The sequence below is a fragment of the Nycticebus coucang genome, chromosome 3 (genome assembly GCF_027406575.1).
Source record: "Nycticebus coucang isolate mNycCou1 chromosome 3, mNycCou1.pri, whole genome shotgun sequence".
NCBI lineage: Eukaryota > Metazoa > Chordata > Mammalia > Primates > Lorisidae > Nycticebus > Nycticebus coucang.
The window spans coordinates 10,020,694-10,036,230 of record NC_069782.1 but is presented as its reverse complement, the minus strand read 5'-3'; the positions used below and the strand labels follow the sequence as shown (position 1 = coordinate 10,036,230).

Genomic DNA, 15,537 nt, shown 5'->3' with positions numbered 1-15,537 from the left:
TATTGGGACAATTAGATATACTTGAATATAATTGTGTATTAGGTAACATTATTATGCCAATGCTAAATTTCTAGAATGTGATAATTATATTGTGGTCATATAGAAGGGTTTTCTTATTCTTAGAAGAGATATGCTGAATGTCAAGAGGTGAAGTGTCACGAAGTCTGCAAATAATTCTCAGTGTTCAGGAGAAACCTTTCAAAGGTTCCCTCTAAAATATACAGATCTGTGTACAAGCATGTGTGTGAATATGTAGAGACAAAGAGCTTTTATACACATATACACACACATAAACACACACAAAAGAGAAAGAGAGGTGACTAATGTTTACAATTAATTAACTTAGATAAATGATATATGTGTATTCATTGAACTAATCTTCAACTTCTCTTTGGTCAAAAAATTTTATAAATAGTTTTTTAAAAACATCTTTTAAAAAGCATTATCATAAATTCAGGGTTATTTTGACTGCTTATTCAGACATACATTTATTCAAAAGTTTTTTTTTTTTCTGAAACAGAGTCTGACTATGTCACCCTTGATAGAGCGCTGTGGTGTCACAGCTCACAGCAACCTCAAACTCCTGGGCTTAAGTGATTCTCTTGCCTCAGCCTCCCAGGCAGCTGGGACTACAGGCACCCGCCACATGTCTGGCTATTTTGTTGTTGTTTTTGTCATTGTTGTTTGGCAGGCAGTCCCGGGCTGGTTTGAACCCTTCATCCCCAATATATGTAGCCGGTGCCCTAGCTGCTGAGCTACAGGCCCTGAGAAACCTCAAAAGTTTTGATGGTGGCAACGATCCTTTCTTTGAATTTTCTGTTTTTACTATTCTACTTTAGCTCTACACACCCTTCTGTGTCCTGCTATCAACAGTCTTGTCATGTTAACAAATCAGCAAATTCTGTATACAGGAGACTTCTCTCATAGGTCTCTCTCTCTCTCCCCCTTTCTTTTGAGACAGAGTTTACCCAGGCTAGAGTGCAGTGGCAACCTTATAGCTCACAGCAACTTCAAATACCTGGGCTAAAGTTGATCCTTCTGCTCTAGTCTTCTGAGTAGCTGGAACTACAACCATGCCTAGCCAATTTTTCTATTTTTTTTTTTTTTAGAGACAGAGTCTCAGTTTATCACCCTCGGTAGAGTGCGGTGGCATCACAGCTCACAGCAACCTCCAACTCTTAGGCTTAGGCGATTCTCTTGCCTCAGCCTCGTAAGTAGCTGGGACTACAGGTATCCGCCAGAATGCCTGGCTATTTTTTTGTTGCAGTTTGACCGGGGCTGTGTTCAAACCCGCCACCCTCAGTGCCTTACTCACTGAGCCACAAGTGCTGCCTCAATTTCTCTATCTTTTCTTTTTCTTTTTTTGTAGAGACAGGTCTCACTCTTAATCAGACTGGTCTCAAACTCCTGGCCTCAAGCAATCCTCCCACCTCAGCTTCCCAAAGTTTTAGGATTACAGGTGTGAGCTATTATGGCTGGCCATAGTCCTTTCATAAATGTATCTCATGTATATCCTATAAAAAGCTGCTTTTTTTGTTTTTAGGCCAACAGCTTATCAGCACAATAGAAGGCATTTATGTATGTAGAATATAAGTTTTTATTTCTCTAGAATCTATTTCTTACTGTCCTCCAATATCCCGTTAGCCCTCCAGGGTGTCCAAACTTTTGGCTTCTCTGCACCATACTGGAAGAAGAGTTGTCCTGGGCCACCCATTAAATATACGAACACTAATGAAAGCTGATGACCCCCCCCAAAAAAAGCTCTGTGCATAATTTTTGTGATAAGGAAAAAAGTCCTTACATAAACTGCAGGTGGCCCATGGGCTGCAAGTTAGGCATCCCTGCACCTAGAGCAAAGAGGAGCCCAGAGTTCTTTTTTTTTTTTTTTTTATAGAGACAGAGTCTCACTTTATCAGCCTTGGTAGAGTGCCAGGGCATCACACAGCTCACAGCAACCTCCAACTCCTGGGCTTAGGCGATTCTCTTGCCTCAGCTTCCCAAGTAGCTACGACTATAGGCGCCCACCACAATGCCCAGCTATTTTTGTTGTTGCTGTTTGGCCTGGGCCAGGTTTGAGCCCACCACCCTTGGTATATGGGGCCAGCGCCCTACTCACTGAGTCACAGACGTTGCCCGGAGCCCAGAGTTCTATGAAAATGTCTAAACTACTGCTTTATTCTATAAAGAATTAGAGAGAAGTAAATTATGGATAATAACTGATTTTGCAATTATAAGTAATATGTACCATGTAATAAAATGATTTGTAATATATTTGTGTCCACATAAAGATTATTATGAAATTCTTTTCTTTTTTTTTTTTTTGTAGAGACAGAGTCTCACTGTACCGCCCTTGGGTAGAGTGCCGTGGCGTCACACAGCTCACAGCAACCTCTAACTCTTGGGCTTATGCGATTCTCTTGCCTCAGCCTCCCGAGCAGCTGGGACTACAGGCACCTGCCATAACGCCCGGCTATTTTTTGTTGCAGTTTGGCCAGGGCTGGGTTTGAACCCGCCACCCTCGGCATATGGGGCCAGCGCCCTACTCACTGAGCCACAGGTGCCACCCATGAACTTATTTTCTAGTCTACACTCTAACCCTCTTGTTAGCAACCTCTGAAATACAAAAGCAGAACATTGAGGCTTACGTCATAGTTGCTCCTGGATCGGCAGTCATTTGATTGGTCACAAAAACAGCTACATTATATTCTGCATCAAGAAATAAAATTAAGAAACTATGAGAAGGGCAACATAAATATAAAAATTTTATTGTTTAGATTTCAGAGTTTGGAAATATTGTACCATGAATTTATTTTATAAACAAGATCATATTCCTATTTTTTCATTGATAACATAAATTAATTTAAGCTATTATTATTGTTGTTTGGGTTAGAATCTTTATTTATGGTTTTAAAAAAGTTGTATTCTCACAAAGGTAATTTCATTTTTTAAAAAAGGATTGACTCCTGGCAGAGCGCTGTGACTCATGCCCATAATCCTAGCACTCTCGGAGGCTGAAGCAGATAAATTACTTGAGCTCAGGAGTTCAAGACCAGTCTAAGTAAGAGTGAGACCCTGTCTCTATGAAAAATAGAAAAACTAGCTGGATGTTATGGGGGACGCCTGTAGTCTCAGTTACTTGGTAAGCTGAGACAAGAGGACTACTCAAACCAAGAGTTTGAGATTGCTGAAAGCTATGATGACACAATGATGCTCAATCCAGGGCAACAAAGTGAGATTCTTAAAAAGAAAAAAAAAGTATTGACGTTATTTTGAGCTTCTCTGCATAGCATGCTCAGCAAACATAGTTACAGATGCCATTCCGATAGTTCTGCCATTTTATTTTAAAGATATACCTTCTGAGATTTTTTGGAGCCGTGACAACATCTGGGCCAATTTTTGCTGCCGTTCAGCCAACTCTCCACGGCCACTGAAATCCACTCGAAAAAGTGCCATTATTGAATCAATAATCTGCACGGGGTTAATGTAAAAATAAATATGCATTTGGAAATGGAAGAAATAAGTTAATTTGAATAAGGATCAATAGGAGAAAAATGATATGCTAAATTGGGTGAGTGATATTTAAAAATTTGTACCAGGCGGCACCTGTGGGCTCAGTGAGCAGAGCGCCAGCCCCATATACCGAGGGTGGAAGGTTCAAATACGGCCCTGGCCAAATTGCAACAAAGAAAATAGCCAGGCGTTGTGGTGGGCGCCTGTAGTCCCAGCTACTTGGGAGGCTGGGGCAAGAGAATTGCCTAAGCCCAGGAGTTGGAGGTTGCTGTGAGCTGTGATGCCACGGTACTCTACCAAGGGTGATAAAGTGAGACTCTGTCTCTAAAAATAAATAAATAAATAATAAAAATTTGTACCAGTAGCTTGAAGATGCCAGCTTCTTCATGGAATTTTGCTGCTACATAATCAAGTAGCTCCATTTGATGTTCACCTGATAGGAAATGCATTGAGAAAATGTTATGAAAGAAGAAGCAGAGGCTGAGATCTTTCATGTCCTTGGGAGCCAAGCAAAAGAGAGTTGTTTGAAGGATATTTGTAATTATTTATGACTTTATTAAATATGATTGCATATTCTGCCTTAGCATATATGTCAAATTCTACATTATCAAAAAGAATGTTACTCTAGGCTTGGCACCTGTAGCTCAAGTGGCTAGGGCGCCAGCAGGTTCGAATCCAGCCCTGGCCTGCCAAACAACAATGCACAACTGCAACAAAAAATAGCCAGGCATTGTGGCAGGCACCTGTAGTCACAGCTACTTGGGAGGCTGAGGCAAGAGAATTGCTTAAGCCCGAGAGTTTGAGGTTGCTGTGAGCAGTAACTCCATGGCACTCTACCCAGGGTGACAGCTTGAGACTCTGTCTCAAAAAAAAAAGAATGTTACTCTAAATTTCAAAGACAAAGAATAAGAAACAATTCGAAGGCATTTTAATATATAAGGATTTACCAGATGATAAAATTTATGGACCAACTAAATTAATTTGGAAAAGAGCAAAAAAAAAGAAAAGGACAGTGTCAAAATGTTGAATCACTTAAATAGTGAATCAGTGCTACAACCCTTATTTTAACCCGAGCATGCCACTGCATGGGGCTCTTACTGGTATATGCACGAGCATAAAGTACATTGTCCAGTACTGCATCATGGTCAACATTGAAGCGATCAGCAATGTCCCGAAGGCGATCTGGACGGCTGGAGTATGCCAAGATTAAGGATTCAATAAATCAATTCCACAAAAAGTTTAGACAACTACAAAATGTATTATCTTAAGTACATTAACACAGAGGCACAACTATGTACCTGGAAGGGTATTCTGGAGGATGCTAGTAATCACTCAGAGTCTATAACAGATTTTATTTTTCAGAAGTGCTTCAGTGTAGCAATAATAGAAATAGTGAGGCAGTAATGAATTTAAAGATAAAATTATCAACTCTTCACAATAACTTTGGGAGACAGTTGTGAGGGCCTATATTATATTTTACAACTGAGGACACTGACAGAGATAAGGCAAATGAATTGGGATCGTGTAGCAAATCAGTTACAAGAGAAAAACTAGAAACTAAGGTTTGCAAGCCTCCTCTGTTCTCAGTTCTATAAAAATAGAGCTATAGTAGAATGATAATATCACTGAATCATAATTCAGTCACTTCAAAGTGAATTAACTTTTTCTCTCCATATTCATCTGTTCAATATGAACTAGATTAATATACCATTAATCGTGTACTACTAACAAATGATAAATTTCACTACATGAACCACAGGGTCAAAAAAGTAACTTCAGGGCGGTGCCTGTGGCTCAAAGGGGTGGGGAGCTGGCCCCATATGCCAAAGGTGGTGGGTTCAAACTCAGCCCCGGCCAAAAAAAAAAAAAAAAGAAAAAAGAAAAAAAAAGTAACTTCAAGGGTTTTGGGTTTATATGGTTTTTTTTGTTTGTTTTTTTGAGACAGAGTCTCACTATGTCACCCTCAGTAGAGTGCGGTGGCATCACGGCTCACAGCAACCTCACACTCTTGGGCTTACGCAATTCTCTAGCCTCAGCCTCCCAAGTAGCTGGGACTACAGGTGCCCACACAACACCTGGCTACTTGTTTTCTTTTTTGAGACAGTCTCACTCAATTGCTCTGGGATTAAATCCCATGGCCTCACAGCTCATAGCAACCTCAAACTCTTGACTCAAGTGATCCTAATGTCTCAGCCTCCTGTGTAGCTAGGACTATAGGTGCCTGCAACAAAGCCTGGCTAGTTTTTCTATTTTTAGTGAGATGGGTCTCACTCTTGCTCAGGCTGGTCTTGAAATCCAAAACTTAAGAGATCCACCTGCCTCAGCCTCCCCGAGTACTAGTATTACAGGTATGAGCCACCATATCTGTCCTTATATAGGGTTTTAAATCCACCTTCTACTAAAGCAGTTGTGAACTTTCTGAAATTAATAAATTCACAGGAAGGCAAATTCAAGGTACCTACAAAGGTATTCTGAAAGATGCCTCTTATATCTATAATCTGTAAAGGAGTAATACATTTTTGTTTAAGTTTTTAGTGATCCTACCAATATGTCTGAAGTAAAATGAGGTAAAAAATAAATTGCATGTTTGTGGTGGCTTGGCACAGTGGCTCATGCTCAAGAGATCCTCATGCCTCAGTATCCCAGAATGCTATGATTACAGGGCTGAGCTATTGTACCTGGCCTACAACAAGGTTTTCTAAATTGGGTAGTTAGTCTTGGCACCTGTAGCTCAGCAGCAAATGCGTTGGCTACATACACTGGGGCTGGTGTGTTCGAACCCAGTTTGGGCCGAACAACAATGACAACTGCAACAACAAAAAAATAGCCAAGCATTGCGGTGGGTGCCTGTAGTCCCAGCTACTCAGGAGGCTAAGGCAAGAGAATGGCATAAGCCCAAGAGTTCGAGGTTGCTGTGAGCTGTGATGCCACAACACTCTACTGAGGGCAACATAGTGAGACACTGTCTCAAAAAAAAAAAAAAAAGGAATTTCCAACTGGGTACAGTGGCTCACTCTGTAATCCCAGCCCTATGGGAAACAGACCAGGAGTTTGAGACCAGTCTGGGCAACATAAAGGAATTTTGTCTCTTAAAAAAAAATTTTTTTTTTTCCTCTGAACCTGATTGATACGTTCTCAAACTATTGTATTTCTTCTTTCATTTATTGGTCAGTTATGAACTCCCCCTCTCTCTGCATGGAACATTGCTACCTATTTTTTTTTTCCCTTGAAACGTTCTTTTTGTTTGGCTTTGCCAACCAGATTTCCTTCTACTTCCTCTGTCTCTGTGGGTTCTTCTTCCTAAACATGGGCACACCCCAAAGTTCTTAGTTCTCTTTTCTTTCTCTGTAAAGTCTCTTTCCTTGGGCGGCGCCTGTGGCTCAGTGAGTAGGGCGCCGGCCCCATATACCGCGGGTGGTGGGTTCAAACCCAGCCCCGGCCGAACTGCAACAACAAAAAAAATATCCGGGCGTTGTGGCAGGCGCCTGTAGTCCCAGCTGCTCGGGAGGCTGAGGCAAGAGAATCATATAAGCCCAAGAGCTGGAGGTTGCTGTGAGCCGTGTGACGCCACGGCACTCTACCGAGGGCAGTAAAGTGAGACTCTGTCTCTACAAAAAAAAAAAAAATTCTCTTTCCTTTAGTTAATTCATCCATATCTCTGGCCCTTTCCCTTTCTCAAGCTGAATCCAACATTTCCAACTGACATCTGGATATCCTCCTGTAGCTCATATTCAACACATTAATATGAAGCATCACCTTTCTCTGAAACATAATCTATCCAATTCTATCATTAGTATCATTATTCTCCCAGTATCTACACAAAACCTGAGAGTGATTTTTCAAACCTCTTTCCTTGTCTACCGAATATAGTTATCAAGTCCTATCAATTTCCTTTCTATTTCCTGTCCTTTGCTTTTTTTTTTTTTGTTCTTTTTTTGTTTTGGTGGTTTTTGGCCAGGGCTGGGTTTGAACCCACCACCTCTGGCATATGGGACCAGCGCCCTATCCCCTTGAGCCACAGGAGCTGCCCGTGTCCTTTGCTTTTTATTCCTATTGCTTCCAACCTAGATCAAGTTCTCATTACTTGCCTAGAGGTATCCAATTTATACTCACCACCTGGTTTCAAAACCCTTCATGTCTAAGACTTCAATCACCTTTCCAGCCTTGTTTTCTGGAATACTTTACAATTTAATTAAACTATGATTCTTTCTGTTACCCATGCAGGTTCTGCCCTTTTTTCATTCTGTGCTTTTCATCATACTTTTCCCTTTATTTGAGACCATTGAGCGAGTCATTAATCTTCTTTCTATTATGCAAAATCTTTGAAGAAGTAAAAGGATTAAAAATAGATATCATCTCCTCTCATGTATTCATTTTGTCAGTTTTACATTTTGTCCAAATCCATGTGGAAAAGTAAAACCTGATTAAATAAAAAGTGATTTGAGAACCTGACCAGTAATTGTTTTCCTCTGGGCTTTTCTTATTATTGCTGGTTTATAGGAAGATCACAAAAATAGTTATCTCAAATAAACTCTTTTGTAACATTACTGTATTATACTCTTATGTTAGTAATTTGTTTAAATAAAAGGGTTACAAAGTATTTTCTGTATCAATGAAGATTATCTTTCCTCCTGGGTAGCCACGAGCTCCTGGAAGTTGAGCTGTCACTAGGAAGCAATTAAAAAATCAATATTAATAGAAGTACATAAACTTTGTGCAAATGAATGTATAAATAAACATGGGATTTATGCTGGTTTCAACTCCTAAGTAAATTTATCAAACTAAAGAGTCACGATCCTTTAGTTTCTTTCTCTTTTTCTCTCTTTCTTTCTTTCTTTCTTTTTTTTTTTTGTAGAGACAGTCTCACTTTATTGCCCTCAGTAGAGTGCCATGGCATCAAACAGCTCACAGCAACCTCCAACTCCTGGGCTTAGGCAATTCTCTTGTCTCAGCCTCCCGAGTAGCTGAGACTATAGGCACTCACAACAACGTCCGGCTATTTTTTGGTTGCAGTTTGGCCGGGGCTGGGTTTGAATTAACCACCCTCGGTATATGGGGCCAGCACCCTACTCACTGAGCCATAGGCACCACCCATCTCACTTTCTTTCTTTTTTCTGAGACGGTCTCACTTAGTTTCCTTGGGGTTGAGTGCTCTGGTGTCATAGCTCACAGCAACCTCAAATTCTTGGGATCAAGTGATTCTCTTCCCTCAGCCTCCTGAGTAGCTGGGACTACAGGCACCCACCACAATGCTTGGCTATTTTTTCTTTTTTAGAAATGGGATCTCGCTCTTGCTCAGGCTGGTCACAAACTCCGGAGCTCAGGCAATCCACCCACCACAAGCTTCCCAGAGCACTAGGATTACAGGTGTGAGCCACCATGCCCAGCTGATCCTTTAGTTTCTAAACAGCATGTTATATTTTCATATAACTTAATCAGAAGTAAAATTATAAGTATTCTGCCAGCACAGTAGTAATTCAACAAATAATTTCAATATCTCTCACGAGGGGAGATATTCATGAAGTTCTCCCAAAGAACAAAGGTAGAATTTAAGTATTATTTTCTTTAATAAGAAATAATCACAGATACAATTTATGCTACATAACTCATTTAAGTTATATTTTAATTAATATATGTCAAATTTTTAAAATGCTTTACTTTTTATGTAATAGCAGTTAATCCTAAGGAGATACTTTGTACCAAGTATGTGCATTATTTCATTGTTTTCTCAAAACGAAACCAAGATTTGGCATTATCATTATTTCTATGTTATTTATTTTTATTTTTATTTTGAGACGGGGTTCACCGTGTTGTCTAGGCTAGAGTGCCATGGCGTCAGTTTAGCTCCCAGCAACCTCAAATTCCTGGGCTCAAACAATCCTTCTATTTCAGCCTCCTGAGTAGCTGGGACTACAGGTGACTGCCACAACAACTGGTTAATTTTTCTATTTTTTGGTAGAGGCAGGGTCTCACTTCCTGAGTTCAAGTCTCAACTGTCCAGATTGCTAAGATTATAGGTTGAGCTACCTACCCTAGCTATTTCTTTTACATTTTATTTATTTATTTATTTATTTATTTTGAGACAGAGTCTCACTCTGTTGCTTTGGGTAGAGTGTAGTGGCATCATCATAGCTTACAGCAACCTCAAACTCCAGGGCTCAAGTGATGCTCTTGTCTCAGCCTCTCAAGTAGGTGGGACTACAGGTGCATAACACTATGCCCAAATAATTTTTTCTATTTTTTTTATATTATATGATATTATTTTATTTTATTTTGAAACAAAGTCTTACTTTAGCACCCTCAGTAGAGTACCGTGGAGTCACAGCTCACAGCAACCTCCAGCTCTTGGGCTTAGGTGATTCTCTTGCTTCAGCCTCCTGAGTAGCTAGGACTACAGGCACCTGCCATAAGGCCCGGTTATTTTTGTTGCAGTTTGACTGAGGCCGGGTTTGAACCCGCCACCCTTGGTATATGGGGCCGGCGCCCTACCCACTGACCCACAGACACTGCCCATTTTTTCTATTTTTTGGTAGAAGCAGGTTCTCACTTTTGCTCAGGCTGGTCTGGAACTCCTGACCTCAATCAATCCTCCCACCTCGGCCTCCCAGGGTGCTAGGATTTATAGGTATGGGCTACCACACCCAGCCAAAAATTGTTTTTTATCTCTCTTAAGGAAAACTAACCTCCATGGAAAGTAAATATTCTAGACCTCAACAGATTTTGCATCATTCATGTCAAAAGGATATAGAAAAGATGGAATGGGGAGGGCAGTGGGTTCAAACCTGGCCCCGGCCAAACTGCAACAACAAAAAAATAGCTGGGGAATGTGGCAGGCATCTGTAGTCCCAGCTACTTGGGAGGCTGAGGCAAAAGAATCGCCTAAGCCCAAGAACTGGAGGTTGCTGTGAGCTGTGATGTACTCTACTAAGGGTGAGAAAAGGAGACTCAGTCTCTAAAAAAAAAAAAAAAAGATGGAATGGGGAAAATTGAGACTATGGGCCCCTCTCCTCACCAACATGTTCAAATTTCCATTTATCTTCTCCCTATTTCCATTTAGATGTTCACAATACAGCACATACAGTATTACCTCAAATATCACACATCCAAAGACCAGCTATGTAATCATGGGTAGTTTACTTAATCTCCCTGAGTTTTAGTTTTCTTGCAAGTACGTTAGATTACACGAGATTATCTAAAGTATCAGGCATATAGTAGATATTTACTAAGTAATAGCTATGATTATCATTATTAATGTTATGTGTCCTTACCACAGAGGGTATGAGAGAGCTGCGTTTTTCCAGTACGAAATTCTGTGAAATAGAGAAAAGATAATACACATAAAACACATGCAGAGTTAGTTTTTAGATATTTTCACAAAGAATAAAATATGGCCTCAGAATATTACGTTTTGTTTTCCAACTGTCAAATGTTACTCATAAAGTATTCTATGTGTCACAAATGGATTCTGTATGTGTGTGGATCACTATGAAAGTTTTGAGGCTCGGTGCCTGTAGCTCAGTGGTTAAGGCGCTGGTCACATACACCACTGGTGAGTTCAAACCCAGCCTGAGCCTGCTAAACAACAATGACAACTGCAACAAAAACATAGCCAGGCATTGTGGCGGGCACCTGTAGTCCCAGCTATTTGGGGGGCTGAGGCAAGAGAATGGCTTGAGCCCAAGAGTTTGAGGTTGCTGTGAGCTGTGATGCCACAGTACTCTACCAAGGGCTACATAGTGAGAGACTCTGTCTCAAAAAAAAAAAAAGAAAGAAAGAAAGAGAAAAGAAAGTTTTGAGATGCACAAAAATCAAGAAACATAAAATTTATAAGCTAAGCAAGTTGAAACTTGCACAGTTGAATCAGAAATGACGCTGTTGACTGTGTTTCTTGGAAGTGCAATAATGGACATAACACAGTCTGTCTCAAAGCTTTCATAGTGACTTACATATGAATACCAACAGTAAGAAAAAATTTTAATGGATTTTTTCCCATAGAACTGTGTGTTAGGGTGGCGCCTGTGGCTCAAAGGAGTAGGGCGCTGGCCCCATATGCTGGAGGTGGCAGGTTCAAGCCCAGCCCCGGGCAAAAACTGCAAAGAAAAAGAACTGTCTGTTAGGTAAAAATTAATTTAAAACAAGTTTTTCTTAGGAATAGTCATATAAATGAAAGTTTAAGGCCCCACCTCACAAAAGAGAACCTGGGGATCTCCCACTGAACTGAGGTCCTCAAGGCAGAGCTAATGAAGTCTCAAATTGGTAGCTACCAGCAGAAGCAAATTCTGTGAGAAAACTTTCCTACTTTCCAATTTAGATCCATTGCTCATAGACTAAAACCAAGCAATAAGCTCACAAACAACAACAAATACACAAGAAGATAAGTTATTAAGACTGAATCAACTGAAATAATGAAAACCAATTTAGTTCCTCTAGTCAACAGAAAACAACACCAACAACAAAAAAACCCCAACAGATTTAGTTCCCCAAGGACTGTAAATATTGGAATGGTCAGATGTAGTACATATACATGCACAATATAGCTATGCATGAATTGTTTAAAAAAATAGAGGATATACTGGCTTGGCGCCTCTGGTTCAAGCGGCTAAGGTGCCAGCCACATACACCTGAGCTGGCGGGTTCGAATCCAGCCTAGGCCTGCCAAACAACAATGACGGCTGCAACCAAAAAATAGCTGGGCATTGTGGCAGGCACCTGTAATCCCAGCTACTTGGGAGGCGGAGGCAGGAGAATCCCTTGAGCCCAGAAGTTGGAGGTTGCTGTCAGCTGTGATGCCACGGCACTCTACCCAGATGACAGCTTGAGACTCTGTCTCAAAAAAAAAAAAAAAAAATAGAGAATATAATCAGGGAAGAGAGAATCTGATCTCTGTGTTTATGGAACATTTGTTACCTAGAAATAAAATCATCCTCATTATTCAATTACTTTTTAAAAGAATAAGAGAAAAAAATTCTATTCTCTTCTATAGGAATCTTGAATAAAAGAATGAAAAGTGCCAATAGGACCCACCTGCTAATGTTGTTATATATTGTCATTGCAGTCCAGGATGATCATATCTTATGGTAATTAAGATTTCATTGGAAGTTCCAAAATAATTTACTATTGGTTGTTTATTTAATTATATGTGTGCATACAAGTACATGTAGATAGAGGTATATGTGTATGTGTAAATATATATACATATATATAACTTCACATAACAAAATATTAAGGTTCTACCTACCTCCAAAAGCTTCTGTGATTGCCATGCTTTCAATTCCACCTCCTAGCAACTTACTGTGAACAGAAAGAAAGGATTCGAAACAGGAACAGAAAAAGGGATATTAAGAAGAAAGTATTTCTATCCCAATAGATATGTATTCACATCTAAGAATATGAATCTAATATGTATCAAATAGAAAGTATTCATATTTATAGTATTAGTATCATACCTACCTCTCCAACCTACTCTATCTATCTATCATGAATAGAAATTCTTGGTTGAACAAATGGAACTCCACCTGTTCAGATCACAGGTTCCAGTAGGTATTAGCAGGAGGATCAGCAAAACAACATAGTTCAGCTGTTCTTACTCTGGGTATCAATTGTAAATGGGTTGGTAAGGCCTTACGTCAATTATTTAGAATTGAATTTGAACCAGAATAGATGGTCTTAATTGTTAACTGGGTTTTTCATGTTGCACCAGGACTATGTTTCTAAAAGTCAACTGAATTTTCAATTTTATAAATATACTGAAAAACATATCAGGAGAATCCAGTGATTGCCATCAGGGTCAGCTTATCTCACACGAGCCAAATTTTATGGAAAACATAACAGAGACAACCCATTTCGGACCCCTTTCATTGTATTAGAAGCTTTCCTATCCTCTAATAAACTAACACTTTAAAAAAAAAAAAAAGGCTGGGGGATTGCTTGAGCTCAGGAGTTCAAGGCCACCCTGAACAAGAGAGAGACCCCATCTCTACCAAATATAGAAAAAAAATAAGCTAGGCGTGGTGGCAGATGCCTGTAGCACCAGCTACTTGGGAGGCTGAGGCAAGAGGATTGCTTGAGCTCAGGAGTTTGAGGTTGCTGTGAGCTATGATGCCATGGCATTGAAGCCCGGGGCAAGAGTGAGACTCCGTCTCAAAGAAAAAAAAAAACAAGAAAAATAAACAGGCTTGGTGCCTGTGACTCAAGTGACTAAGGTGCCAGCCACATACACCTGAACTAGTAGGTTTGAATCCAGCCTGGGGCCACCAAACAACAATGATAGCTGCAACCAAAAAATAGCCAGGTGTTGTGGCAGGAGCCTGTAGTCCCTGCTACTTGGGAGGTTGCTGTGAGCTGTGATGCCACAGCACTCTACCCAGGGCAACAGCTTGAGGCTCTGTCTCCAAAAAAATAAAAATAAAAAAATAAAAAATAAAAAATAAATAAATGAAATAGAGAAGAAAATGTTCAAAGATGTTGTAGGTAATGCAAGCAGTAAGAAGGATAATTGTCAGATTTTGACAGCATATATTTAATTGCTACACTACAAACCCAATGTTGTAGGGGATTTAATGTTCTTAATATGAAAAGACCTATGGCTCGGCACCTGTAGCACAGTGGTTACAGAGCCAGCCACATACACCGAGGCTGGCGGGTTCAAACCCAGTTCGGGCCAGCTAAGGAACAATGACAACAGCAACAGAAAAATAGCCGGACGTTGTGGCAGGTGCCTGTAGTCCCAGCTACTTGGGAGTCTGAGACAAGAGAATCGCTTAAGCCCAAGAGTTTGAGGTTGCTGTGAGCTGTGATGCCACAACACTCTACCGAGGGCAACATAGTGAGACTATCTCAAAAAAAAAAAAAAAAAGAAAGAAAGAAATTTAATCTTGTTCCTACAGGCAGTCTGGAATTTACTTCGGTTTGCACTTTGTGTGAAAAAAAAAACACACACACAAACACTCAACCAAGTTCTAAAGAAGAAGCTATTTCTACTACTTATAGTAGAAATAACAATCAGATAGAGGAACAGAAACATGGTATTCCAAAGATTGTGTATAGTGGTTATAAAAAATGTGAGATACACACTCAAATTCCTGGCTCCCAGTGGAGATATGGAAAACCATTTTCCTCTTTTCACTATATTCAAATGCAGTCAGGAATCCTGGTTCCTACAGAAAGATAAAAGGAAAGTTCAAAGATTATAAAATGACAGTTTTAATTTCAAATGCTGCTAAAAACTATATACTTGATTATCAAGGTCACCATTTCATATAAGTTATAGTCCATTTGTCTTTAAAGGTAGTACAAGATCATGGTTAGGAACACAGGCTTTTGGGTGGCTCTGTAGTTCAAGGAAAGGTGCCGGCCCCACATACTGGAGGTGGTGCGTTCTAACCCGGCCCCAGCCAAAAAAAACTGCAAAAAAAAAAAGAACACAGGCTTTGGCTCGGCACCTGTAGCTCAAGTGGCTAAGGTGCCAGCCACATACACCAGAGCTGGTGGGTCGAATCCAGTCCAGACCTGTCAAACAACAACTACAATCAAAAAACGGCTGGGCATTGTGGCAGGCACCTGTGGTCCCAGCTACTTGGGAGGCTGAGGCAAGAGAATCACTTAAGCCCAGGAGTTGGAAGTGGCTGTGAGCTGTGATGCTACAGCACTCTACCCAGGGCAATAGCTTGAGGTTCTGTCTCAAAAAAAAAAAAAAAAAAAAAAAGAGCACAGGCTTTGAAGCTATCCTTTCTAGATTCAAATTATGTCTCTAACAGTAATTGTATGATATGGGGCAAACTACTTGATTTTACTGTACTCCAGTTTCCTCTTTTGGGTCAAACACGAATAATAGTGTCTCTTTCATAGGGTACCCGTGCAAATTAAGCGAGATATTTATGGCACAAAATGGACAGGTATTTTACTGAATCAGTCAGTTGATTTTAGTCAATCGCATCATTTTTTCCCAGCTCTACAAGTTTTAAGGAGTCCAGAAATTCCATTTTTCATTACTCCTATAACAATATTTTTCACATGGTAAATATACTA

At 40.1% G+C, this 15,537-nt stretch overlaps 1 protein-coding gene across 1 annotated transcript in view; it reads right to left on the bottom strand.

Annotated features, from left to right (window-relative positions):
- DMC1 (DNA meiotic recombinase 1) overlaps positions 1-15,537 on the bottom strand; it is a 38,970-nt gene that overhangs the window by 16,295 nt on the left and 7,138 nt on the right. The window contains exons 5-12 of the mRNA XM_053584897.1: positions 14,584-14,666; positions 12,749-12,801; positions 10,779-10,820; positions 8,105-8,177; positions 4,609-4,700; positions 3,870-3,943; positions 3,354-3,468; positions 2,646-2,706 (exon numbers count right to left, since the gene is read on the bottom strand). Coding sequence (XP_053440872.1) covers positions 2,646-2,706; positions 3,354-3,468; positions 3,870-3,943; positions 4,609-4,700; positions 8,105-8,177; positions 10,779-10,820; positions 12,749-12,801; positions 14,584-14,666 — 593 coding nt within the window. The remainder of the gene's footprint in view (positions 1-2,645; positions 2,707-3,353; positions 3,469-3,869; positions 3,944-4,608; positions 4,701-8,104; positions 8,178-10,778; positions 10,821-12,748; positions 12,802-14,583; positions 14,667-15,537) is intronic.